General features: G+C 47.0%; 1 protein-coding gene across 1 annotated transcript in view; it reads right to left on the bottom strand.

Annotated features, from left to right (window-relative positions):
- ANKRD33B (ankyrin repeat domain 33B) overlaps window positions 1-26577 on the bottom strand; it is a 105729-nt gene extending 79152 nt beyond the window's left edge. The window contains exon 1 of the mRNA XM_049861075.1: window positions 25915-26577. Coding sequence (XP_049717032.1) covers window positions 25915-26256 — 342 coding nt within the window. The 5' untranslated portion in view covers window positions 26257-26577. The remainder of the gene's footprint in view (window positions 1-25914) is intronic.
- Window positions 26578-26890: the final 313 nt, after the last annotated feature.

Genomic DNA, 26890 nt, shown 5'->3' with positions numbered 1-26890 from the left:
ACAAGTGCAACTAGCCCAATTGTGACTGCAAAGAAAAATATAGACAATGCTAAGATTCCAACACCAAATACACTCCAAATAAGAAACCTGTGCGTGTTTACAGTGCCGGGACTTCTAACCCTAGGTATTCCTCATTTTATGGAATAGGAGCATCTCAGGGAAGCTGATAAATACAATTTTCCCACCACAACACGTAGAATGGGTGGTTTGTGGTAGAATTGAACCCAGAGACCCTGGTTCAATTCCCAGCCAATGTACCCCAAGCACAGCACAATGTACCCACCTGTCTGTCAGTGAAAGCTTGCGTGTTGCCATGATGCCGAACAGGTTTTGGTGGAACTTTCAGCCTAAGACTAGAAAGAAAGGCCTGGTGATATCCTTCCAGAAATCCACCAAAGAAAACTATGGATCACGATAGTGTGATCGGCAGCCAAGCATGGGGCTGGCGCAGGACCAGGCAACATTTTGTTCCATTGTGCATGGGATCACTATGAGTTGGGGGCTGGCTCGACAGCAGCTAACAAGAATAACAGCATGTGGATCTTTATATAAATACCTGACACAATTTTTGGTGAGGAAGAAGCAGGAGAGAACAACAGTCACACCAAATACTATAACCAAAAAACCAAACCCACTGTCAAATCAATTCCAACTCACAGAGGCCCTATAGGCCAGAGCAGAACTGCCCCATAGGGTTTCCAAGGCTGTAATCTTTCCAGAAGCAGACTGCCACATCTTTCTCCTGTGAAGCAGCTGGTGGGTTTGAAGCTCCATCTTTATAAGACCTCAGGAGTCTCTGTGTATAAAAGAGCACCACCGCCCACTTCTCAACAGGAACGATTTATTCTCTATTGCAGCAGCTCTTAACGGGGTAATTTTGTCCCTCAAAGGGACGATTCAGAATGTCTAGAGAAGTTTTTGGTTGTCACCCTTGTGGGGAGGGGCAGGGAGGGCAGGATACTACTGGCATCTCGTGGGTAGAAGCCAGGGTGCTAGAAGAGCCCCCTCCAACAAAGAATCATATGACCCATAATGTCAGTAGTGCTGAGATTGAGAAGAACTCTTCTGCTTTCGGGTATCATCAAAATCAAGGGTCTCTAACCAGCAGCAGGACATGGAACCCCAATTTTATTCAACAAGCACGTACCAACGACCTGCCGTATGCAACACACTCTGCTAAAGACGGCATAAGCTGAATGATACCGAGAGTCTTCCCCCAGGGAATTTACCGAACATAGAGAGAGGATGAAGATGGCAAATAATTATAAAGCCAAGCAGAGGGAAAGGAGTTTCATGAAACATTTACAAACTGTGCTGAGCATCCAAAGTCAGAGCGAAGCTATTCAGCAAAGGGGCACGGGAAAGTTTCCCAGGAAGGTGGCATCTGAGCCTGGCCTCAAGGTCAAGAGGGTGGGAAGGGCTTGTGTTCCAGGTAAAATAAGAATGCACCACAATGCAATAGTGCCTGTACTCATTTCCCACCCCACCCCCAAAAAAACAAAGAACAGCAATTGCCCTGGAGTCTATTCTCTCATGACATGTGTGTGTCAGAATATCTGATATTTTGTGTATCATAGTAGAACTATGCTCCACAGGGTTTTCAATGGTTGATTTTTTGGAAGTAGATTGCCAGGCCTTTCTTCCAAGGTGCCTCTGGGTGACTTTGAACCATCACCTTTTGATTAGCCCTGGGAGGCTTTTGAACACAGAATGTGGGCTCCTCCCAGAGTTTTGGATGCTAGAGGTCAGGGCTGAGTTCCTAGGTGATGCTAAGGCTGCTGGACACGGTCACACTCTGAGGACCTTGGCAACAGAAGGTCAACAAATTCAGCAAGAGATGAGGAAGAGGACAGCTTAGTTGCTAAAGGTGAAATGGGTCAAGCTTGAGGCTTTACATAATATTGAAAACATGTAATTCTTGATCATGCACTTATACAAAATGTATGGTAAGATACTTGAAGGCAGAACCAACATATGCCGAGTTGTCCTGTGTGGGGCAGGCACTCCTGAGATGGAGTCACGTTGTACTCTTTTAACTGAGAAAACTGTCAACATATATCAACATAACGTAACAAGGATCTAATTCTTCTCTCATAAAAATCCTTCTACAAAGAATACAGTAACAACAACAAAAAAATAGATTATGGGTTGCTTAGGGCTGAGGAGGATGGGGGAAACGGGGATGATAGCTGAAGAGTACAGCTTCTCTTTGAAGTGATGAAAATTGTTCTGAAATTGACTGGTGACGGTTGCACAACTCTGAATATGCTAAAACCACTGAAGGGTATGGCATATAAAACAAACAAACAAAAAAAGCTAAACCCACTGCCGTCGAGTCAGCTCTGACTCATGGCAATTCTACAGGACAGAGCAGAACTGCCCCACAGGGTTTCCAAGGCTGTAAATCTTTACAGAAGCAGACTGTCTCATCTTTCTCCTGCGGAGTCCTGGTGGGCTCAAACCGCCTCTCTGTGAGTTAGCAGCCGAGCACCTAACCACTGCGCCTCCAGGCTCCTTATTGTGTTTAAAAAGAGACTTCATTTTACTTTACCCTCCCTTTGAAATCACTACCTTCTATTTTGCATTTTGGGGATTTCCCATCACTAAGGACTTTAAAGGTTTAGTTTTCTTTTTTAAAAAATTCCTGTTCTAGGCCTTCTGTGACTATTAAATTTTAACTGTTTGGTTTTATTCATTATTAACCATTAAAAGAAAAATCACAGAATAGTAGAGTTCCATATTTTTCGAGCTGGAGCTCACCTGTGTGATCCCATCCGATCTTCCAACCAGAGACACACGGGGATTTCCTGAGTGAAAGTGACATTTTCAAAGTCACACACATATTGTTCCATTCAAATATTGACAAGCTGTGCCTTTTCTGCCAGTGCGATAGTATTTAAAAAATTTTTTTTAATTATTTCTTCTGCATTTCCTTTTGTATTTTAATAACAGAGGTTCAGAAATATAATTTTTTTTTTTAAAAGCTATTACTCAACAGAGACTTTTTCACAATGGTCCCATGTTACTAGCACCACGCTTCTGTCATTTTGTCCTATGATGGCGGTTTCTGTATTGCTGTGGTGCTGGAAGCTATGCCACTGGCATTTCAAACACCAGCAGGGTCACCCATGGTGGACAGGTTTCAGAGGAGCTCTAGACTAAGACAGACTAGGACGAAAGGCCTGGTGAAGCTATTACCAACAGTTAGCCAGTGAAAACCCTTGGATGACAAGATGAGTTCCCTAGGTTGGAAGGCCTCACAATAACAGCCACAACAATGGACTCGAGCACACTGATGAGCAGGAAGATGGCACAGGACCGTGCAACATCTGGTTCTGTTGTACACAGGGTTGCCATGAGTCAGAGCCAATTCAATGACAACCAACAACAATAATAACCATGTTACTGATTATTACAAATTAAACCGTGTTCCCCAAAACTATGTCAACCTGGTTAGGCATGATTCCCAGTATCTTGTGATTGTCCACCATTTTGTCATCTAATGTGATTTTCCTACGTGTTGTAAATTTTGCCTCTATGATGTTAATGAGGCAGGATTAGAGGCAGTTATGTTGAGGCAGGACTCAATTTACAAGATTAGATTGTGTCTTAAACCAATCTCTTTTGAGATATAAAAGAGAGAAGCAAGCAGAGAGACAGGAGGACCTCATACCATCAAGAAGTAAGAGCCAGGTGAATAAACAGCACATCCTTTGGACCTGCAGTCCCTGTGCTGAGAAGTTCCTCGACTGGAGAAGATTGATGACAAGGACCTTCCTCCAGAGCCAACAGAGAGAGAAAGCCTTCCCCTGGAGCTGGCACCCTGAATTCGAACTTCTAGCCTCCTAGACTGTGAGAGGATAAATTCTTTTTTATTAAAGCCATCCACTTGTGGTATTTCTGTTATAGCAGCACTAGATAACTAAAAAAAAAAAAGATACTGGTAAATAAACAGCCTTCATGTATGTGTTAAGACCCATATACAAAAATCAACCCATTTGCAAACTGGATGGAACTTACCAGACACAAAGAAAAGGGTGATAGGAGTTTTAAAATATTTTCCAAGTCTTTCCACTGAATTAAAATTCAGTGATCTAAAATTCAAAAATCCAAGGCTGTACATCTTTACGGAAGCAGACTGCCACATCTTTCTCCCATGGAGCTGTTGGTGGGTTTGAACCCCTGACGCTTTGGTTAGCAGCCAAAGCACTCATCCCCTGTGCCACCAGGGCTCCCCGAATTAAAATTAGTAAATAAAAATATAAGTGAATAATGTTTTCTACTCTGCATACTTGGAGTCAAGTGAGTTGGAACCAATTCAACGGCAACTAACAACAAGCATTTCTGGACATGACAAAATTTTTTAGTAGAGTCACTGTTTATAAGTCACTAGCTTTACCAAATGAGATTAAAAGATTTTTTGTTGTTTTTTTTTTACATTAAATCAATACACTTGTGCCTCATCCTAAACCCAATAGATTGAAATTGGTGTATACTAAAGAAAATTTAAAAATGACTATTTCTCTTAAAAAAACAAATTCACCTTCCCTAGTGCATTTTAAGTAACTGAATTTTTTTTGGACAAGGTACTTATACTACTTTCCATGCATGACAGTGGAGTCCTAATTCCCCACTCCTAGCCTCCTCTGGAAGGAACCCTGGTGGTGCAGTGGTTAAGAGCTCGACTGCTAACCAAAAGGTTGGCAGTTCAAATCCACCATCCACTCCTTGGAAACCCTATAGGCAGTTCTACTCTGTCCCATAGGGTTGCTATAGTCCACAGCAACAGTTTCATTTTTTGTTTTTTTAAAGCCTCACCGATCAAGGCCTCTCCTGATCCCCAGATGTGTCTGTCCCGTGTCCCACCCTCAGGCTCTCTCCCAGCTGGGTGACAGCTCTCTCAGTGGTAAAAGAATCCAGAGGCCGAATAAATAAAATGAAATACAACAGCGTTCCTCCAGGGTAGCCTTTCTAGATGCTGCTAAGGAAGAGGTTCTGTGGTTGAGGGGTCTTTCGGTTTCTCTTGGGGAACACTTTGTGGGCAGCCCCAACACAGGTGTGGCATTCTTCAAAGGTAGGGTGACCAACTGTCCCACTTTATCTGGGACTTTGTGGGTCAGGGCCCTTCAGAGCTAAAGTCCCAGTTCAATCAGAATGAGTTGGTCACCCTCTGAGGCCAACACCAACCTACTGAAAGCCACCTCCCCACCCATCACAGCACATGGAGGGTGAGCCCAGGGGAACCTCAGAGATGACCTGTCCCAGACAGGAAATAAGACAAACTAGAGCCAGATCCCTCATCCAGGTGACAAGACACGCCAGAGCCAACTCCCTCACCCAGGTGATAAGAGATGCCAGAGCTGGGTCCTTCACCCAGGTGACAAGACATACCAGAGCCGGCTCCCTCACCCAGGTGACAAGACATGCCAGAGCCAGCTCCTTCACCCAGAGGACAAGACACGCCACAGCCAGCTCCTGCACCCAGGGGACAAGACACACCAGAGCCAGCTCCCTCACCCAGGGGAAAAGACACACCAGAGCCAGCTCCCTCACCCAGGGGACAAGACACACCAGAGCCAGCTCCCTCACCCAGGTGATGAGACAGGCCAGAGCCAGCTCCTCCTCCTGTTGCCCTCACAATCTCTGCCAGCTTTCTGAAATGTGCCCCTTATGTTCCTTGGACTTTTTCACTCCAAAGAATCAGGCCCCCCAAAGATCAAGACCCTCTGAAGCATGGTGGCCAGTGGGAAAGTGATTCTCCAGGGAACAAAAGGACCCCAAGGCCCAGCCACAGAGGTTCAAAGCCCTCTGAACTCAGCTCAGCACAGCCTGGCTCTGTTGAAAATGGAATTAATTTCCTAGAATCCTGTTCATTATCTTAACATCAAAGAAAAAAAAAACACCAAACTCACAGTGCCAACGCAGCTGAGCAGCTGTGTCACGACTGCTATTTTTAGCAGATGACTTTTGTCCCTCATATTTTAAAACACAAAAGCTGGACAGGCTAGGAAAAAATGACACAGACCCTCCTGTAGGGCTGCGGGGGCACACCCTTTTGAATGCCTGGCCTGACACCATCAAAGAGAAGCAGAAGCAGAGATGGAAGGGACCTTCCGGAACCCACCACGGCAGCCTCTGCAGTCAGTCCCTGGGAGTCCCAGGGTAGACATGGGCCCGACATCAGGGCTCTGCACTAATTTGTACTCAAGGAAAATGTTGACCAAAAAAAAGGATGTGACCTTTGCTGGCTTAACAACGACTAACCCCTTCCTTGGAAAAAAAACAAAAACAGTTGCCATGGAATTGATTCGAACTCACGGCGACCCCACGTGTGTAGGAGTAGAATTTCACCCCACGGGGTTGTCAATGGATGATTTTTCGGAAGCAGACTGCCAGGGCTTTTTCCCGAGGCATCTCTGAGTTGAGTCAAACCTTGAAATTTAAGGTTAGAAATCAAGTGAGTTAACCTTTTGCAAAACCTAGGAAATACTGGAAACACTTCCTTTAGCTTCCATGATTCTGGCCCCTTTTGATTTTCTTCCAAGTCCCAGACAGCGTCTGCTCCACTTCCTGAGACAGCCTGTCTTCAACCAGCCAGCCCTAGTCCAAGGAGCCCCCAGGTACTCCCAGGTGTGGCCTCAGCACCTTGTCTTCTCCTTCCTCCTGCTGCCTGCGACGGCACGTCCACCCATGGCACCACCACCGTTTCTAAAGCTAGCAGAACAGTCCTCGCGCCAGGTGGACACGCCATTGCCTTAACGACTCCTCTTTTGTTAATCCTGTACTTTGCTCCAATTTTCTCCTTGGCTAAAAGTGAAACAGCAGTACTCGGAAACTTGAGACAAATTCACCCACAGAAGCAACAGTTCCATCTACTGAGCGTCTAGAATGCAGTAGGCATATTACTCACATACTTTGGTTGTGTTGTCAGGAGGGGCCAGTCCCTGGAGAAGGTCATCATGCTTGGTAAAGTAAAAGGTCAGTGAAAAAGGGGAAGACCCTCAACGAGATGGACTGACACTGTGGCTGCAAGAATGGGCTCAAACACAGCAACGATTGTGGGGCTGGTGCAGCACCAGGCAGTGTTTTGTTCTGTGGTGCAGAGTCGCTATGAGTCAAAACTGACTCAACAGCACCTACCAACAATAAATACACATACATATATGTGTGTGTATGTATGTATATATGTATATCCAGTGCCGTCGAGTCGATTCTGACTCATAGCGACCCTATAGGACAGAGTAGAACTGCCCCATAGAGTTTCCAAATGTATATACATACATAAAACCCAAGACCCATTGCCATCAAGTTGATTCCGACTCACAGTAACCCTGTAGAACAGAGCAGAACTGCCCCATAGGGTTTCCAAGGCTGTAATCTTTACAGGAGCAGACTGCCACATCATTCTCCGGAGGAGTGGCTGGTGGGTTCCAACTGCTGACTTTTCAGTTAGCAGCTGAGCGCTTAACGACTGCACCTCCAGGACTCCTTAGTTCTATGCAATTTATTGCACAAGTAACTTCCTGTAACCACCACTGCCAACAAGAAGCAGAACTGCACCATGGACACCAGGCTCTCTTTCCTCCTGCAGTCCCTTTATAGGACCACCTCCTCCCTCCCCACACCTGAGCCACCAGCAACCAGAAACCTGTCTTCCAAATCCAGAATGGCATTATTCCAAGAAGTCACATCAACGGAATCATACAGTATGTCATCTTTGGAGATGGGCTCTTTTCACAAAGCATAATTCCCTGCCAGCTTTTATTTTTTAAATCAACACCATTTGCCTTCCCTGGCCACAGAAAATGTGCTACTCTATATTTACTGGTGGCTCAGTGGTTAAGAAATCGGCTGCTTACCCAAAGGTTCACCAGTTCGAAGCCACTAGCTGTTCCTTGGAAGCCCTATGGGGCAGTTCTACTCTGATGGAGCCCTGGTGGCGCAGTGGTTAAGTGCTATGGCTGCTAACCAAAAGGTCGGCAGTCCAAATCCACCCTAAGGGGCAATATGAGTCAGAATTGACTCGACAGCAACGGGTTTGTTTTGTTTTGTTGGTTATAAATTTACTTAACACACTTTGCTGGACACCTCCCGGGACCAAAGGAGGCTGACCTGTGGCCTCCCCCACACTCCCTTCTGTGCCCGTCTCAGTGGAAAGCTCCCCATCAGATGTGTAGCCACTAATTGAAGCATCGGGGAACCAGAGCCGCAGAGAAAGGCTTCGCCTCTGCCCCATCAAACGCCTGCATTTGCTCTGAGCTTATTCAGAGCTGACATCAAACGTCTTTGGAAGCATACCTTTGTTTCAGCGTCTGCTATAACTTTGAAATGGCTCTCAGATCCCACCACCCCAACCCAATATGCCTACATCGATTGTCCCATGGGATTTCTCTTCCACCTATATGTCTGTACCTCTGACTTGGTAGAAATAAGGAAAACCCACCTTTCAAATGTGCTTCCAATTCAGGAACACCAGGTAAAAATAACCTCTTCTAAACTCATTTAGGTACACACATACCTAATGACGTCAAGAATTCTTAACAGCCTACTTCATCTTCAAATCTGATGTCATAAAAAAAAAAACAAAACACCAAACCCAGTGTCATCAAGTCGATTCCGACGCACAGCAATCCTATAGGACAGAGTAGAACTACTCCCATAGAGTTTCCAAGGAGCGCCTGGTGGATTCGAACTGCCGACCCTTTGGTTAGCAGCTATAGCACTTAGCCACTACGCCACCAGGGTCTCCCTGACGTCGTAAGATCTACAAACAGGGGCCACCATCAGACTCTCTTCAAACACAGCCAAAAATGGCAACTTCTCCTTCATACTATGCAGCGTCTTTGTGGCTACCATCAACCCTCGCCCCTGCCCACAGATTCTCATTTAATGACACACACACACACACACACCCTTCAGACACCACCCTCCCACCAGGCTGTGTCAAAGACTTCCCAGTCTTCTTGAATAAAACATTTTCTCTGCTCACTCATTTCAACAACTTCTCTACATTTTTCTGCCTTATTTTAATTAAAGACAGCCACACATTGTTTTATGTTTGTAATGGTTTAGACTTAATGTCACTTGGGTATGAGTTAGAATTACTGGTTCCTCAGGCTGTAAAGCCAGTTTCAAGAAATCCCAAAGATGTGATATCCTACAGACTGTGCTCTTCAAATTTGGTTAGAAAAAAAGAATTTTTAATAAGGCTTAAAAATACATTTTAAAGGTTTTTGTTTGTTTGTTTTCTCTTGTGCTTTAGGTGAAAGTTTACAGAGCAAATTAGTTTCTCATTAAACAATTAATCCACATATTGTTTTCTCACATTGGTTGCCAACCCCCACCATGTCAACACCACCCCCTTCTTGACCTTGGGTTCCCCGTTTCCATCAGTCCAGGTTTCCTGTCTCCTCCTGCCTTCTTGTCCTTGCACCTGGGCTGGTGTGCCCGTTTAGACTCATACACATGGCTGAACTATGTGTGTTACTGCTTGTCTTACAGGTCTGTCTAATCTTTGGCTGAAAGGTGGACCTCAGGAGTGACTTCATTACTGAGTTAAAAGAGTGTCCAGGGGTCATACTCTCAGGGTTTCTCCAGTTTCTGTCAGACCAATAAGTCTGGTCTTTTCTTGTGAGTTAGAATTTTGTTCTACGTTTTTCTCTAGCTCTGTCTGGGACCTTCTATTGTGATCCTAGTCAGAGCAGTCAGTTGTGGTAGCTGGGCACCATCTGGTTGTGCTGGACTCAGTCTGGTGGAGGCTGTGGTAGTTGTGGTCCATTAGTCCCTTGGACTAATCTTTTCCTTATGTCTTTGGTTTTCTTCATTCTCCTTTGCTCCAGGTGGGGTGGGACTGGCAGATGTATCTTAGACGGCTGCTCATAAGCTTTTAAGATCCCAGACACTACACACCAAAGTAGGACGTAGAACATTTTCTTTATGAACTACATTACCCCAATTGAGCTAGATGTCCCCCGAGATCACGGTTCCCAGCCCTCAGCCCAGTTAACTTTGTCCCTCAGGGAATTTGGATATGTCCACGAAATTACATTTTAAAGTTTTTAAGCATAATTCTAAATAACTTCTCGGTCAAAAACAAAAAAACAAGAAATCATAATGTGAATTAGGACAGAACAATTATAAAATAGTAAATAATATTATATTATACATTATCACATTATTTTATATCATAATATTCTAAAAAATAATAAAAATACTATATGTCAAAACTTGTGGGAAAAACAGAAGTAGGACTTTGAAGAGAAATTATAGGTAAAATAAACCTAAAGAAGGAAATGACAAAAAGAAAAGCAGCGATTAATGAAAGAGTGAAGATCCTGAGGCAAAAGTTGGTTGCCTGAAAAGACTAATAATATAGATAATTTTGGTACTACTAATAAACAAAAAAGGAGAAACTGAACAAATTCAAAAATACAGGAAAGCTATCTGTGAAAGATGCCCTGAGTACCCACCATCACAGTTTCGCCAGTTACCAACTGCTGTCCGGTTGTCAGCCCTGACCCATGGAGACGCCCAGCGTGTCAAAGCAGAACTCAGCTCCACAGGATTTTCAACGTGTGATTTCTCAGCGCAGATCACCAGGCCTTTCTTCTGAGGCACCGTGGGTAGACTCCAACCCCCAACCTTTTGCTTAGCAGCAGCGTGCATTAGCTATTTGCACCACCAGGAACTCCTCAGTGTGGCCAGGAAGTAAAGGCTACAAGCTCAGAAGCCCCCTGGAGAAATCACTTCAGTTAAGAGGGGCTTGGAAAGCAGCCCTGGAGTCAGAGCTAGAACCCTGTTCCTGGCTTATCCAGGACCCCTCTTTTCTGAGCCTTAGTTTCTTTTTAAAAAAAAATTTTTTTTATTGTACTTTAGGTGACAGTTTACAGAATAAACTATCTTCTCATTAAACAGTTGGTACACATACTGTTTTGCGACCTTGGTTAACAACCCCATTACATGTCCTCATTCTCCCTTCTCAACCCTGGGTTCCCTATTACCTGCTTTCCTGTCCCCTCCTGCCTTCTAGTCCTTGCCCCTGGGCTGGTGTGCCCCTTCAGTCTCATGGGCCTGTCCAATCTTTGGCTGAAGGATAAACCTCAGGAGTGACTTCATTACTGAACTGAAACGGTGTCCAGGGGCCATACTCTCGGGGTTTCTCCAGTCTCTGTCAGGCCAGCAAGTCTGGCCTTTGTTTGGAGTTAGAATTTTGTTCCACATTTTTCTCTGGCTCTGTCCAGGACCCTCTATTGTGATCCTTGTCTGAGCCTGAGTTTCTTCAACTACAAAACAATGGGTTCCATAATCTCCAAATCCCTTCCCACCTGAAAATTCCGTGATGATTATCCTTCTAAATTTCTGAGCTTTTGTTCACACAAACACAGGAAAAGTGGCATTAAACGGGAATTGTTCCATCACAATCAAACCAGACCTCCGTGAGCTGACACTGTTGAAGCTGGATGATTCTACGTGGAGGACCCTGGTACTAGTCCCTCCACTTTTATACCTATATGAAATTTTCCAAAATAAAAAATTAAAGTAAGTACATGGGTTGTTAATACAGCATCCTTCAAACAAAAGCAAGTTTACCCTTAAGAGTTTCGCTGGATCCGTTACTTATTCTCCTTAGTTCTAGGGGTGGTGGTGGTTCAGTGGTAGAATTCTCACTTTCCACGGGGAAGATCTGGGTTCAATTCCCAGCCAATGCACTTCAGGCGCGGCCACCACCCACGTCAGTGGAGGTTTGTGTGTTGCTCGGATGTTGAATAGGTTTCAGCAGAGCTTCCAGACGAAGGTAGATAAGGAAGAAAGGGCTGGTGCCTACTTCTGAAGATAGCCAGTGAAAACCCTATGGGTCACAACGATCCCGTTGTGCGTGGGGTAGCCATGAGTCAGGCCTCACGGCACAGCAGCTAACGACAACACCTCAGCTCTAAGTTTATGCCAATAGTTAAAGAGTTGGGTGTTACCTTTATACGTAAATAAAAAGGGCCTGGACAACAGCAAATCTATTGCCCTTTAAATAAAAAATGTCAAAAATTTTTGATAAAGAAAACAACTTTCTAGCTTTTTAAAGACTTTAAACATATGAGTGTTGAACCAGGTCATCTTAATGCTATGACAATGAGACAGTGCAGTGATGACATACTTAAATTTGGGACCTTCCTGTAGGTTCCCAAAGTTCACATAATGCCCCATCCATGGTCGTTTCTCCTGAACGTGAGGGACTTCTGGGCTGTGTCGGTTCCCTCCTGCAGGAACAACGGCTCACCCCACTTTCCGCCATGTTCCAGTGTCCAGGCGGGGTGCAGGCCCAGAGCGGTGGCTTGCCGCTAACGCTGTGTGCCGCAGATGGGGGAGGTGCCATGGAGAGGCTGAGCTTCAGACTCAAGGGCTTGGGTTCGGCTCTGTCTGGCTCAGCCACAGAGGCTTTATAATCTCGAAGAAGCAACTTCACCCCCGAACCTGTCACTTCATCCATAAACCACATCAGGCGTTCCCAGGAGGGTTGACTGGGAGCTCTGTGTAAGGCTTCTCCAAGGTTAAGGTGCCTTAGAAGCCCCTGGGGACCTCGCTGAAATGCAGGCCCTGTTTCTGGGCTGGGGCTTGTCTTTCTGCTCATCCCCAGCAGCGGTCCATGGCCCCCGCTGTGTACCCAGGCCCTGCAGTCAGGTTCTCAGTTCTGGCTGCACAGTGGAAATACCTGGGAAGCTTAAAAAATATGCATCCTTGTCGCACACCCAGATTCTCTCTTAATTCCTCTGGGATGCAGCCTAGGTATTAGGATTTTTTTTAACTCTCCAGGTGATTCCAGTGTACAATCACAGTGAGAACTATGGTGTCTTTGAAACCACTTGGCACAAAGTACCTCAGAAATCCTGACTCCTGTCCCCTAACAGCTTCTTCTTCTTCCTGTCTAAATTTATCCGAATTTTGTTTTTTAACTCACCTCAGAAAATCATTAACCCTTGAGACAATGGATATTTCCTCAATCATTCAAAAAACAAGGATAGAGATAAGAAGTGAAAAACCCAAGCACATTTTGGGGGTCCAGGTAGAAGTCCCAGGTGTGGGCACCTGTTAGCTCAAATAATTCTACAAGAAAACCAAACAGAACAGACGCCCCTCTTCATTCAGATTGAAGACCAGAGGAAAATATATAGAATACAGGGAAACCAGCATTTTAAAGTCCAGACTTGAATTGGGTGATTTTATCTGTTCTATTCGTTTTTCCATTCATCAACTGACCCCTAATAATAATAACATCATAAACATATTAATACCAAGGGATTTTTTTTTTAAGCTCAATGCCTATTTTCTCTTCTTTAAAATTCCTAAATAACGAAGGGTCTCCTGAGTTCATATTGCTAAAGCCCATGTTGTCCCATTAAAAAAAAAAAATGTGGAAGCAACGGGCAAATAGTTTCCTAGGTGGCCGTGCCATTCTGCATTCCAACCATTGAATATACTTTCTGTTGCTCTTCATTTAGGAAAAAAAAAGAAAGAATGTGGGAGGAATACCTGACAGCACTGGACTGTCAGCCAGCAAGGCTGGATGAGCAAGCAGATTCCTGCAAGCCTGCCTGATGACTTCTTCAGGCTTCAAGCTTCCCTCCGTGGCCTCCAATAAGCCGCACCACCCCTAAGCTCAGCAGCTAAAAGCCCACTGCCAGCCAGGTGTTCAGCTTGGGCACTCCAAGGGTAAGCTCACCAGGGTATTCCTAGCAAAACCTCATCCTTATTCTGGTAGATTGCTCACAGAAATGCCCAAATTCCTCCCCTCCCTCTATCCATGCCTCTTGCTAAGTAACTCTGCTCTGAGAAGAGGAGTCAATTTTCGTCACCATTGGATCTGGGCTTGGCCTTGTGACTTGAGTCAGCAGAAGCAACACTGAGCTGCTTCCAAGCTGAAGCCTCAAGAGGTGGTATTTGCTTGCTGTCTTGGAACCCTGCCTTGAGGACAAGCTGCCCCAGCCTGCTGGAGGACAAGAGGCCACATGGAGCAGAGCAGAGTCTTTCCAACCAAGACCTCCACCTGCCACCCACAACTGACCACCAGCTGAAAGCATGAGAATGAACAACTCCAGCTGAGACCACTGGGAAGGGTCTGGATCTGCAGAACGACCCAGGCTGCCCTTAGCAAAATGTGTGCTGCCATATACCATATTACTGGAGTTGTTTGTTATGCAGCATTAATGCAGCCATAGGTAACTGATACGCTTACATCAAAAACACATGGGCCTCCCAAAATAATGGAAAACAGGGGCTCAAGCAGATACTTACACACCAGTGTTCACAGCAGCACTATTTACAATAGCCAAAATGTGGAAATGATCCAAGCGCCCATCAACAGATGAATGGATAAACAAAATATGGTCTATCCATACAATGAAATATTATTCAGTCATAAAGAGAAACACCGTTCTGATATGTGGATGAACTTTGAATACTGAGTAAAATAAGCCAGATACAAAAGAAAAAACATTGTATGATCCTATGTATATGAATAGTGTTGGCAAAGAGTACTGAATATACCATGGACTTCCAGAAGAATGAACAAATCTGTCTTAGAAGAAGTACAGCCAGAATGCTCATTAGAAGTCTCGGATGGCGAGACTTTGTCTCACATACTTTGGACATGCATCAGCAGGGACCAGTCCCCGAAGAAGAACTTCACATTTGGTAAAGGAGAGGATCAGCGGAAAAGAGGAAGACCCTCAAAGAGGTGGATTGACACAGTAGCTGCAACGATGGGCTCAAACATAGCAACAACTGTGAGGATGGCACAGGACTGGGCAGAGTTTTGTTCTGCTGTACATAGGGTCACTATGAGTTGGAAGTGACTCGATGTGCCTAACAAAAACAACAACATGTACGTGAAATATCTAAAATGGGCAAATGCAATGCACGGAGACCAAGTTTATTAGTGGTTACCAGGCTGGGAGGAGAGGGAAATGGTGTGTTGAGTTTTTCTTTGGGATGATGAAATGCCTTTGAAAATGAATACTGGTGATGGTTATACAACATGGTGACTGTAACTAATACTACTGAATTGAACACTTACTTATAAATGGTTAAAATGGCAAGTTTTATATATATTCTAACACGTAAAATTGAAAAAAAAAAAAACATGGATCTTGCCTGCTGCTAAGGAGCCCTGGCGGTACAATGGTTATGCGCTCAGCTGCTGACCGAAATGCTGGCGGTTAGAACCCACCAGCACCTCCGAAGAAGAAAAGACCTGGCAATCTGCTCCCATCAAGATTACAGCCTAGAAAACCCTATGGGGCAGTTCTACTCTGTTATACAGGGTCACTATGGGTTGGAATTGACTCAATGGCACCCAACAAACACAACTCCTGCTGCTGGGCCCAGAGTAGTCCGTCAGGGCCAGTGATGAGGAGGAAGACAAATATGGCATCTGTAAAGCCATCCACGGCAAGCCTGGTTTCTCCAGGCCCACTTCAGCTCGCTCACACCTATGTTCTGGCCCCTCGGGCTCCTCTCAGTCTGGTTTTCTGTTCAATTCTTCCTTCTCGTCCCCTTTCCCACACTTCAGAATTTGGTGATGCAACGAAAAATCTAACATACGTTTCCAAACTGCAAAATAAGCCTTGTGTTTGATGGTCCTCCAGAGGACTTATGACCGACTACAAATTCAACATCATATAGAGGATTGAGGCCAGAGGGACTCAGGATGGGATACTGGCCTCTGGAATTTAATTGCTGGCCAAGGACCCAGGTGGAACTGGGGTCTTTGGAAGTCACTTCTTATATTAACTAAAAGACCACTGCTGTGGAGTGAATCATGACTCACAGCAACCCCATGTGCTCCATAAGGATTTCAATGGCTAATTTTCCAGAACTTTTTTCCAAGGCATCTCTGGGTGGACTGGAATCTCCAGTCTGTTGGTTAGCAGCTGATTGGGTTAACCGTTTGTACTACCCAAGCATGATCTCTGTGTACCACAAATACCTAGGCCTGGTATGTGGAATGCCCACATGTGAATTCCGCTGAATTAATTCTCGTTTTAGGAAAAGGGGATTCATTTCAGGGACCAGTCAGAAATCTTTCTGTAGCATTCGAAACGAAAGCAAAAACAAACAAAACAACATTTTCTCATTTCAAGTAAAAGGTCCCCAAACACAGCTATTTATCTATAAAATGTTTAAACTGTTCAAGAGTAAAGGATAAAGGAAGCCAAAGACTCAAGAAGAAACTAGCCTACAAGACTAATAGTCTACAAGAACCACAGCCTAAACTACCCTGAAACCAGAAGAACTAGATGGTACCTGGCTACCACTACCGACCGTTCTGATCAAGGCCACAGTAGATGGACTCCGATAAAATGGGAGGAAAATGTGGAACAGAACCTCAAATTCCTTAAAAAAAAAAGAACCAAAAACAGACTTACTGGACATTGATACTAGAGGACTTCCCAAGACTGAGATACTCTTTAAGCCTTGAACCAAAACTAGCCCCTGAAGTCACCTTTTAGCTAAGTAACAGATTGGCTCACAAAATAAAGAATTTCACCCGTGAGTATTCTGCTCTTTTAAGAAATCATCTCTATGAGACTAAATGGTAAACAATTACTTTAAAACAAAGATGAGGATGTAAGGGGCAAGGAAACCAGACTAACAGAAACGGAACAACCAACGCGGAAATATTAAGCGTATTCATGCGTTGTGAAGAAAACTAATGTCACTGAAAAATTTATGTAGAAATTGTTGAATGGGATCCTAAACTGCTGTGTAAGCCTTCATCAAAAATATAATAAAATATTACTAACAACAAAAAAAGAAAGAGTGAAAGGTACAACCCCATAGTGGGTGTATGGTGTGGGCTTCTCTGAGACAACTGAGCAAATGGGTGGCAGAGCCTTTGGAAAATATCACCCAGAGGGCTCAGAATTTTTTTTTTTTTTAATTGTGCTTTAAGTAAAAGTTTACAAATCAAGCCAGTCTCTCATACAAAAATTTATACACACCTTGCTATGTACTCCTAGCTGCTCTCCCCCTAATGAGGCAGCACACTCCTACTTCCCACCCTGTGTTCCCTGTCTCCAGTTATCCAGCTCCTGTCCCCCTCTGCCTTCTCATCTCACCTCCAGACAGGAGCTGCCCACAGTCTCATGTGCCTTCTAAAACCAAGAGGCTCACTCCTCACCAGTATCATTTTCTGTCTTATAGTCCAGTCCAATCCTTGTCTGAAGAGTTGGCTTCAGGAATGGTTCCAGTCTTGGGCTATCAAAGGATCTAGGGACCATGACCTCTGAGGTCCCTCTAGTCTCAGAAAGACCATTAAGTCTGGTCTTTTTAAGAGAATATTTAAGGTCTGCATCTCCACTGTTCTGCTCCATCAGGGATTCTCTCTTGTGTACCCTGTCAGGGCAGTCAACAGTGGTAGCAGGGCATCATCTAGTTCTTCCAGCCTCAGGCTGATGGGGTCTCTGGTTTATGTGGCCCTTTCTGTGTCTTGGGCTCATGTTACCTTATGTCTTTGGTGCTCTTCATTCTCCTTTGCTCCAGGTTGGCTGAGACCAATTGATGCATCTTAGATGGCCACTTGCTAGCTTTTAAGACCCCAGCTGCCACTCACCAAAGTGGGGTGCAGAACGTTTTCTTAATATATTTTGCTATGCCAATTGACCTAGATGTCCCCTAAAACGGTGGTCCCCAAACCCCCGTTCCTGCTACTCTGACCTTCAAATTGTTCCTTTGTATTCAGGAAACTTCTTTGCTTTTGTTTTAGTCCAGTTGTGCCGACCTCTCCTGTATTGTGTGGTTGTCTTTCCCTTCACCTAAAATAGTTCTTGTCTGCTGCCTAACCAGTGAATACCCCTTTCCCTTCCTCCCTGCCCTTATAACCACCAAAGAATATTTTCTTCTATGTTTAAACTTTTTCTTGAGTTCTTACAATATTTGTCATTTTGCAACTGACTAATTTCACTCAGCACAATGCCTTCCAGATTCTTCCATGTTATGAGATGTTTCACGGATTCATCGTTGTTCTTAATTGTTGTGTAGTTATTCCATTATGTGAATACACCATAGTTTATCCATTCATCCATTGATGGGCACCTTGGTTGCTTTCATCTTTTTGCTATTGTAAACAGTGCTGCCATGAACATGGGTGTGCATGTATCTGTTCATGTGAAGGCTCTTATTTCTCTAGAATATATTCCAAGGAGTGGGATTGCTGGATCATATGGTAGTTCATTTCTAGCTTTTTAAGTAAGCACCAAATCGATTTCCAAAGTGGCTGTACCATTTTACATTCCCACTAGCAGTGTATAAGTGTTCCAGTCTCTCCACAACCTCTCCAACATTTATTATTTTGTGTTTTTTGGATTAACGCCAGCCTTGTTGGAGTGAGATGTTATCTCACTGTAGTTTTGATTTGCATTTCTCTAATGGCTAATGACCGTGAGAACTCCCTCATGTATATGTTAGCCACTTGAATGTCTTCTTCAGTGAAGTGTCTGTTCATATCCTTTGCCCATTTTTTAACTGGGTTATTTGTCTTTTTGTTTTGAGTTTTTGCAGCATCATGTAGATTTTAGAGATCAGGCAATGATCGGAAATGTCATAGCTAAAAACTTTTTCCCAGTCTGTAGGTAATCTCTATACTCTTTTGGTGAAGTCTTTGGATGAGCATAGGTGTTTGATTTTTAGGAGCTCCCAGTTATCTAGTTTCTCTTCTGCATTGTTAGTAATGTTTTGTATACTGTTTATGCCATGTATTAGGGCCCCTAGCACTGTCCCTATTTTTTCTTCCATGATCTTTATCTTTTTATATTTTATATTTAGGTGTTGGATCCATTTTGAGTTAGTTTTTGTGCATGGTGTAAGGTATGTGTCTTGTTTCATTTTTTTGCAGATGGAGATCCAATTATGTCAGCATCATTGTTAAAGAGACTGCCTTTTCCCCATTTAACTGACTTTGGGTCTTTGTCAAATATCAACTGCTCATATGTGGATGGATTTATGTCTGGATTCTCAATTCTGTTCCAGTGGTCTGTGTATCTGTTGTTGTACCAGTACCAGGCTGTTTTGACTACTGTGGCGGTGTAATAGGTTCTAAAATCAGGTAGAGGTGAGAGGCCCCGCAATTTAAACATGCATGAGCAGGATCACATCAAGAGGAGCGCAATGTTTTCAGTTTAGCATAATTGAGCCTAATTTGGCTCCAGAGCCATGTGACATTCAAACACCGTTTCACCAAAATTAAACTGGCAAAAACACTTCCTTTGTTTTCAGCCGCTGTCCAGAGGGCTGGCAGAGACTTGGAGGGGAACCCCGGATAATAATGAGGGGAGGAGAAGAAGGGAGAAAAACTGATGGCAGCGAGCACGGTCAACGTCAGGGGAAGTGAACACCACCGGAAGTCGAACGCGCACAGAGAGGTGACCGGAGAAGCAGTGGACAAATATTTACACGGTGCGTATTAAATGATACAATCCTTTTGGAGTAACAGGTATTTTAGAGGGAGCATTGTGGGCTGGGTCACATCCAATATTCTACCAAACTCAGGAGCCAGGGAAAGATTTTTTTTTTTTAAACACATCGGATCCTTAGTTACCCAACCCGCATCAAACACCTGGCAATTCAGGCAAGGCTCCTTTCCTAAGGGACAGGGATGAGCAGCTCAACAAGTAGACCCAGGACCTGTTTCAAAGCCTTTGCGGATGCTTTCTTCCTGGGAAGCTGGCTGCATGGTGCCTGTGAGCTGTTGATCTTGCTGGTAATGCAAATACCCCTCTATTCCCCAAGGGGCTCCAGCCTTCCCCCCAGCAGAGAAGCAGCCTGTGTGTTCCAAAGTTTTTCACTGTCACTGTTGTGCATCATCAGGTCAGTTCTGACTTAGAGCGACCCTGTAGGACAGAGTAGAACCGTCTGGTAAGGTTTTGTCTTAGTTATCTAGTGCTGCTATAACAGAAACACCACACATACATGGCTTCAACAAAGAGAAATTTATTCTCTCACAGTTTAGGAGGCTAGAAGTCCAAATTCAAGGTGCCAACTCCAAGGGAAGGCTTTCTCTCTCTGTCGGCTCTGGAGGAAGGTCCTTGTCATCAATCTTCCCTTGGTCTAGGAGCTTCTCAACATAGGGACCCGGAGTCCAAAGGAGGCACTATTCTCCTGGTTCTTGTTTCTTTGTGGTATGAGGTCCCCATGTCTTCCTCTGCTGGCTTCTCTCTTTTGTATCTCAAAAGAGATTGACTGAAGACACAGCCTGATCCTGCAGATTGAGTCCTGCCTCATTAACATAACTGCCTCTAATCCTACCTCATTAATATCACAGAGGTAGGATTTACAATGCATAAGAAAATCACATCAGATGACAAAATGGTGGACAATCACACACACTGGGAATCACGACCTAGCCAAGCTGACACACATTTTGGGGGAACACAATTTAATCCTTAACAGGTCTCCTAGGCTATAATCTTTACAGGAGCAGATCACCAGGTCTTTTCTCCCATGGAGCCGCTGGTGGGTTCAAACTCCTGGCCTTTCAGCTAACAGCCTAGCTCAATGGTAAATTTCACCACCAGGGCTCCTTCCACTGTCACTAATCGTGATAAGCTCATGTGCAGACCAGGCCTGGGTAGGGCTCCTGCCTCAGGGCCTTTGCACTTGCTGCTCCCTCTGCCTGGAATGTTCTTCCTACAGATATTATCTCTACATCTTTGCTCAAACATCACCTGCTCTCTCAAACAACCACCCTATTTGCAATTTCAGCCTCAAACCTCTGAATGCCTGGCTGGCTCTTACCCAACTCCAGGTACTGCTGGCTTAGACAGGAGGTGCAGCTGGAAAGGTCTTTCTGAGAAGGTGCTTGTTATGGATTGAATTGTGTCTCAATTGTGTGGATTGAATATCTGCTGAATTCCTGGCCCTTGTACCCGTAAATGTGAACCTGATTGGAAATAGGGTTTTCTTTTGTTATGTTAGTAAAGCCAGGTAGCATAATGGTTAAGAGCTACAGCTGCTAACCAAAAGGTCAGCAGTTGGAATCCACCAGCCACTCCTTGGAAGTCCTACAGGACGCCCATACAGTTGCTATGAGTTGGAATCTACTGGACAGCAATGGGTTGTTTTTTCTGTTGTTATGTTAAAGAGGACATACCGGTGTAGGGTGGATCCTAAACCCAGCCACTTCTGAGTTATAAACACCAGAACAGATACACACAGACACACACACACACACACAGCGAACGTTAGACGCCGTGTTAGGAATGTCTGCAAGCCAAGGAACGCCCAGGCTACCAGCGAGGAAGGGATAGACACAGCAGAGACCCTGATTTGGACTTTTAGCCTACAGAACTGTGAGAAAGTAAATCTCTGTTCTTTTAAGCCCACAATACCCACATGGTACTTGTGTTACAGCAACACCAGGTAACTAAGACCAAAAAAAAAAAAAAAAATCCATTGCCACTGAGTCAATTCCAACTCAAGACAGTGCTCTTAAAGCAGGATCTGAAGGCAGTAAAGAAGCGAACCGTGTAACAGTCCAGGGAAGCCCGCCACGGCCCCAACATTAGATGTTAGCAGGCTGACCCCAGTTCCTCCCCCAATTTCCATTTGTTGGCCAGCTACTCTGGGCCGGCCTCTCATTATCTGGCCTAATAGGCCTCTCAGCTCCCTCTAAGGCCCCTCCATGCCACACCCAGACCAAAGCACACTTTCTCTGTCCTTTGGGTCCACCGGCCCGGACTAGGGTGTCTTCCTTCACTGCCTCCTCTGGCAACACCACCCTTCATGAGTCTCCACTCACTGTGCTTCTGTGACTGCCCTCGGCTCCCTGAAGTCCATGACACTTGCTTCTCTCCCCCTTAGAGTCTTCTCACTGCCTGTCCCACCACCCGTGCACTCTTCTTCTCTTGGCATCCTCTCCACTAAAAGGTAAACCAGCTGCCATTTAGTCTCCTCTGACCTATGGCCACCCCAGGTGTGTCAGAGCAGAACCGTGCTCCACAGGGTTTTCAGTGGCTGGTTTTTCGAGAGCAGACCACCAGGATTTTCTTCCGAGGGGCCTCTGGGTGGAGTCCAACCTCCAGCCTTTTGGTTAGCAGCCGAGCATATGAACCGTTTGTACCACCCAGGGACTCCAGCAAAGGCTAAGACTCTTACAACCTGGGATGGTTTGATTCACCTTTGAGTCTTCTGATACACCCGCCCAGTGCCATGCACACAGTAGGTGTGCAGTACAAGCACACAATGATTCGACCCTTCACAATGATTTAGGAAATAATATTGGAGTCATTATTTCCTGTCCTTGAGTACAGAGAATGTGACCCAGCTGGAGCTGGACTCACCAGGACTCACAAGGACACATCAACTGGGCCCTGAGATAAAGACAATAGAATAATCTTGGAAAATATATTCCTGGGAATATTTCACATAAAACGGAGCACAAACGGCTTTCCTCTCTTATCATTTTCTATTAGCATTTAGTGAAGAAAAATTTGCTGGACCAACGAAGATCCTCCTGACTGTTGTTACTGAAACTTGTACCAATGATTGTTAAGAAAGGCAATTCAAAACGTAAGACCACAGTTTCTACCCAATCGGTGAAAAAGTGAAGCTTTCAAGGGTTTTGCCGGTTTTGCAGTGTTAATGTAGACTGATGACTCTATTTCGTTCCCTGGGCTCAGGTAGACATGGCTGTGGCAGCGTGCTTGTCTGTTTTCCCATTCTTGCCTGTTCTGTAATATTTCCTTGGCCTCGGGCAGACATGGCTCTAGCAACATGCTTGTCTGCTTCCCACTTTTGTCTTTCTGAATATATGCGGAATAAAGCTTCCTTTTGCGTTACTAAACTTTGTGATGTTTCCCACTACGGACACACGCCCCTGTGGATTTTACAACACTCTGCTCTGACCCAACCAAACCCACTGCCATAGAGTCCATTCCAACTCACAGCGACCCTACAGGACAGAGAGGCCCAAGAGGGTTTCCAAGGCTGTAAATCTTTCTGGAAGCAGATTGCCACATCCTTCTTCCTTGGAGAGGCTGGTGGGTTCGAACCGTCCGCCTTCCGGTTAGCGACCAAGCATGCTTACCCACTGCACCACCTAGGCTCCTTTTCAGACAGACGGAGACTGTTAAATCACCAGCATCTAGAAGATGATGGTAAGAACAGGGGCTCCACGTCCCTTCCTTCAAAGCACAGAAGACAGCCGGCTCCTTCTGATCAGAAGATGAAAGAGTCCAGGCACTCCAGTTTGGGGGCCACGTGCCATTTCCCCATCATTACTTGGTGAGGAGCAAAGAGGCAGAGAGGCAGAGCAGAGAAGCAAAATCCCAAGAGAGCCGGCAAGGTGGCCCTTCTCCCCAGCAGCTCTCCGTCACTGTAAACAGATAGCAGAGGCTTTGCCTGGCTGGAGACACAGGAGAGGTGGAGGGCTTTGGCTTCCCAGCAAGGGGCAGGCAGGTGGGTGGGGAATGGGACAAGCTGGCCAACAGGTGCCTTGGGTGTCAGGCAGAGCTTGGTGTGCATTAGGGCATTTCCTGCTCACAGCCCCAGGTGGTCCATACTGCCATTATTCCTATTTTGCAGCCAAGGAAGCTGAGATGCTGGAAGGCAGTGGATCTATTGCCCACCCCCTGCCTCTATACTGAGGGTGCGGCTTTCAAGAAAGGCCAGGAGAGTCAGGCCTAAGCCCCTTAAAAAAAATAAAATTTTTTTTTTTTTTTTTAAGCCCCTTAGGGACGGTTTATGCCATTTGCTGGAATGTTGTTGTTTCCAAGCTTTTTATTTCTCAACTACAGAACCATTTCCCCCCTCCCCAAGGCAACATGTATGCATCAGGCGCTCCTTGGAAACTCTATGAGGCAATTCTATTCTGTCCATACGGTTGCTATGATTTGGAATCTATTCAACCTTGCGGGTTTTAAAGGCAACATGGGGGGGCGGGGGGCAGATGGAGACAGACCCTGCCAGCGCCCAGCCCAGCCCACTGGAAACCCCCAGGCCACACAAGACATTGGGAGAATGCTCCCTACACCTGTGACATTTGGGGCCTTAGTGACCTTTGGGGGTTTCCTCAAGTATGCCTGGCAGTTACGCATTGAATCGTGTCCCCCAAAAATATGTGTTGTAAATCCTAACCCCTTTATACCTGTGGATGTAATCCCATCTGAGAACAGGGTTTTCTTTGTCGTGTTAACAAGGCTGTATCACTGCAGGGCTCACTTCAAGCCAATCACTTTTGAGATATAAAAAAGCTGATCAGGCACAGAGGCAAGCAAGCACAGATACAGGGAGAGATGCCATATCCACGTAAAGATCACCAAGGAAGCATGGAACAGAAGGTGAAAACAGACAAGGACCTTCCCTCAGAGCCAACAAAGAGAGAGCCTTTCCCTAGAGCCCCTGCCCTGAATGCAGGCTTCTGAAACTACAAGAAAATAAAACTCTGTTTGTTAAAGCCACCCACCCACTTGTGGGTTTTCTACTACAGCAGCAAAGAAACGACTACACTGGGTTACCTGCTTCAGGAGGCCAATTTCTGACACAAACACCTGTGAGTGTAAACTCATCTTAGTGATAATGAAAGTAGAACTGGCAATTAGCTGGCGGGGGGTTTGCTTTGATTTTGGTTTGGGAACCTAGGGGAGCCTCCTCGCCCATGACTCTGGTGTCTGGCAGCCTCAGGAACCCCTACCCTGACCTCCAGGCAGGAAGCTGCAGAGCAGGACGGTGGTGCTGCTGGGGAGGTCCCAACCCTTAGTTCTGGTTCCCTCATGGCCCAGGGAGGGTGGCGTCACCAGGCACAAGGCAAAGACAATCACAGACCCCTCCTCCAAGTTCAAAAGCTGGGTCCTTAGAGAAACTGTACAGATACACACTGACTCTTGCCAGCTTCCTGTGAGCCTAAACCCCTTCCAGGCCAAACCAGTCTGCCCCAGAAACAAACTCAGGGCACTGGAGTCATCCCAGGTCCCCAGGTAAAAACACCCCCATTTCCTATCAGCAAAAGCACTACATTCCTGATTTTTCTAGGCTGAGTCAGAAATCACAGGACCTTGGGAGCGACGGGAGAACGCTGCCGTTTTTCCACCAGGCACAGACTAAGGAGACTTGGCCACCGCTGTCACATGGAGGTTTTTCCCTCGAAGTACGCGGTGGGTTGTGTTGGAGCGCAAGTCCTTCAAGTCTGACTCAAGCCAAGTTCTCCTTTCCTTTTCTATAGGCTTCTTGGGGTCTATGAATCTAGGCATAATTAAGTGTGGATGCGCGCCCCTCCGTTGCCCTCCCCCGGTCCTGCCTCCGAAGGACCCGGGGCTGGCCCTAGCTCTGGGCGGGGACCTTGTAGACAGCCAAGTCAGGGGTCAAGCTGACGGGAGCCGCGCCGGCCACTAGGCAGTCCGGCCGGGGGTGGAGCACCGAGCAGGGGCACGGTCGGGAAGAGTAAGGGCAACGCTAGGGGCCGAGGGGGCAGACGAGGGGCTGGGCAGGAGGGGCTGGCTCCTGCACGGATGGGGGCAGGGCCACCTACCAGGGGCCTGGGAGGAGGCGTAATGGACAGAGGCGCCCCAGATAAAAGAGACCCTGCAAGAGGCATCAACCCCTGGCGCGAGCCCCCAGGACGGGCTCGGGGACAGAAGGTCAGTTCTCTGAGAACTCTAGGGAGGGGAAAAGAGAAGGGAATGCAATAAGGACGGGGGGACTGGCCTGGTCTCCAGGGACGCTGCGAGCTCAGAGCAGGGAAAGCTCGTCCGCGACCCCCCAGCGTGGGGTGGACAGGATCCCTGTGCTGCACACGCGCTGCGCGCCCAGAGAGAGGGAAAAGGCGCGCCTGGCGGCCGCAGGGTAACCACCATACCCAAGCACAGCCGACATTGTGGTGGCACGGAAGGGAGAGGGGGAGAAGCACCCCAAACCTGGGGGACGCCCGCTTACCCGGCCGTTGCGGTCGGTCTCCCGCACCTCCTCGACGCTCGGCCCACGGCGCACCAGCGCCCGCAGCAGCTCCACGTCGTTGGCGCAGGCGGCGCGCAGAAGGGTCGCCGCCTCCGGGACGCCCTCCGCGCTCCAGGCGCCCGGCTCCTCCTCGCTTGCGGGTGGGTAGAAAGAGTCGTCAGAGGCAATGCTGCGGGTGTCGGGCAGCCGCGAGAAGTCCTCGTACTCCTCGTAGTCGCCGGGGTCCCCCTCGGCCGGCTCGCCCCGCGGTGGGGACGGCGGCTGAGGGGACACGCAGCGCGCCCCGCCGCCCTCCGGCCCGGACCCGGCCAGCAGCACCATGCTGGCGGCCGGGGCGCGGGCCGGGGGATGCGGCTGAGGTCACCGGCCGAGCCGCGTGGCGCCCCAGAGAAGCCGCGGCTCGCGGACTCCAGCCCGGCGGCGGCGGAGCGAGCACCAGACTGGGAGGCTGGAGGACAGCCCCGGGCCGGGCGGAGCCGTGGGGCTTTCCTGGCGGGCGGGGACAGGCGGGGCGGGGCGGCGCTGAGAGCGCAGAAGTTCTGAGCCCTTCGGGGTTTCTCCGCGCCCAGGGATCGTGCACCGGCGGCTCTACCCGGAGCTGGGAAACGTGCGCCAGACAACCCGGCAATGACTCCAGATGCCACGGGTCCCGGGCTCGCGGCCAGCGCCCCGCCCTCTCCCCCACGGCCCCAGGGGTTGGGCTGCCAGGGGCCCGGGCACCGCCCACCGGAGCGGCCCACGTGAGGACAGCTGGTCCCGAGTCCCCGCGCCCAGAGCGTCAGGCCCGGGGCCGGGTCGCGGGCTTCTTCGCCGCGTCGGGGCGCGGGGCCCATTTCCTCAACTCCCCCCCCGCCCGCCTTCCCGAGAACCCGGGCTCCGGGACGACTCGGCCAGGCCTGGCAGCTTTCAGACCCGGGAACGGAACCCCTGGAGCACAGCAGGACGCGAGGCAGGC

This window comes from Elephas maximus, chromosome 2, assembly GCF_024166365.1.
Source record: "Elephas maximus indicus isolate mEleMax1 chromosome 2, mEleMax1 primary haplotype, whole genome shotgun sequence".
Taxonomy (NCBI): domain Eukaryota; kingdom Metazoa; phylum Chordata; class Mammalia; order Proboscidea; family Elephantidae; genus Elephas; species Elephas maximus.
The sequence above is the reverse complement of the archived record's forward strand: the minus strand, read 5'-3'. Positions and strand labels throughout refer to the sequence as shown.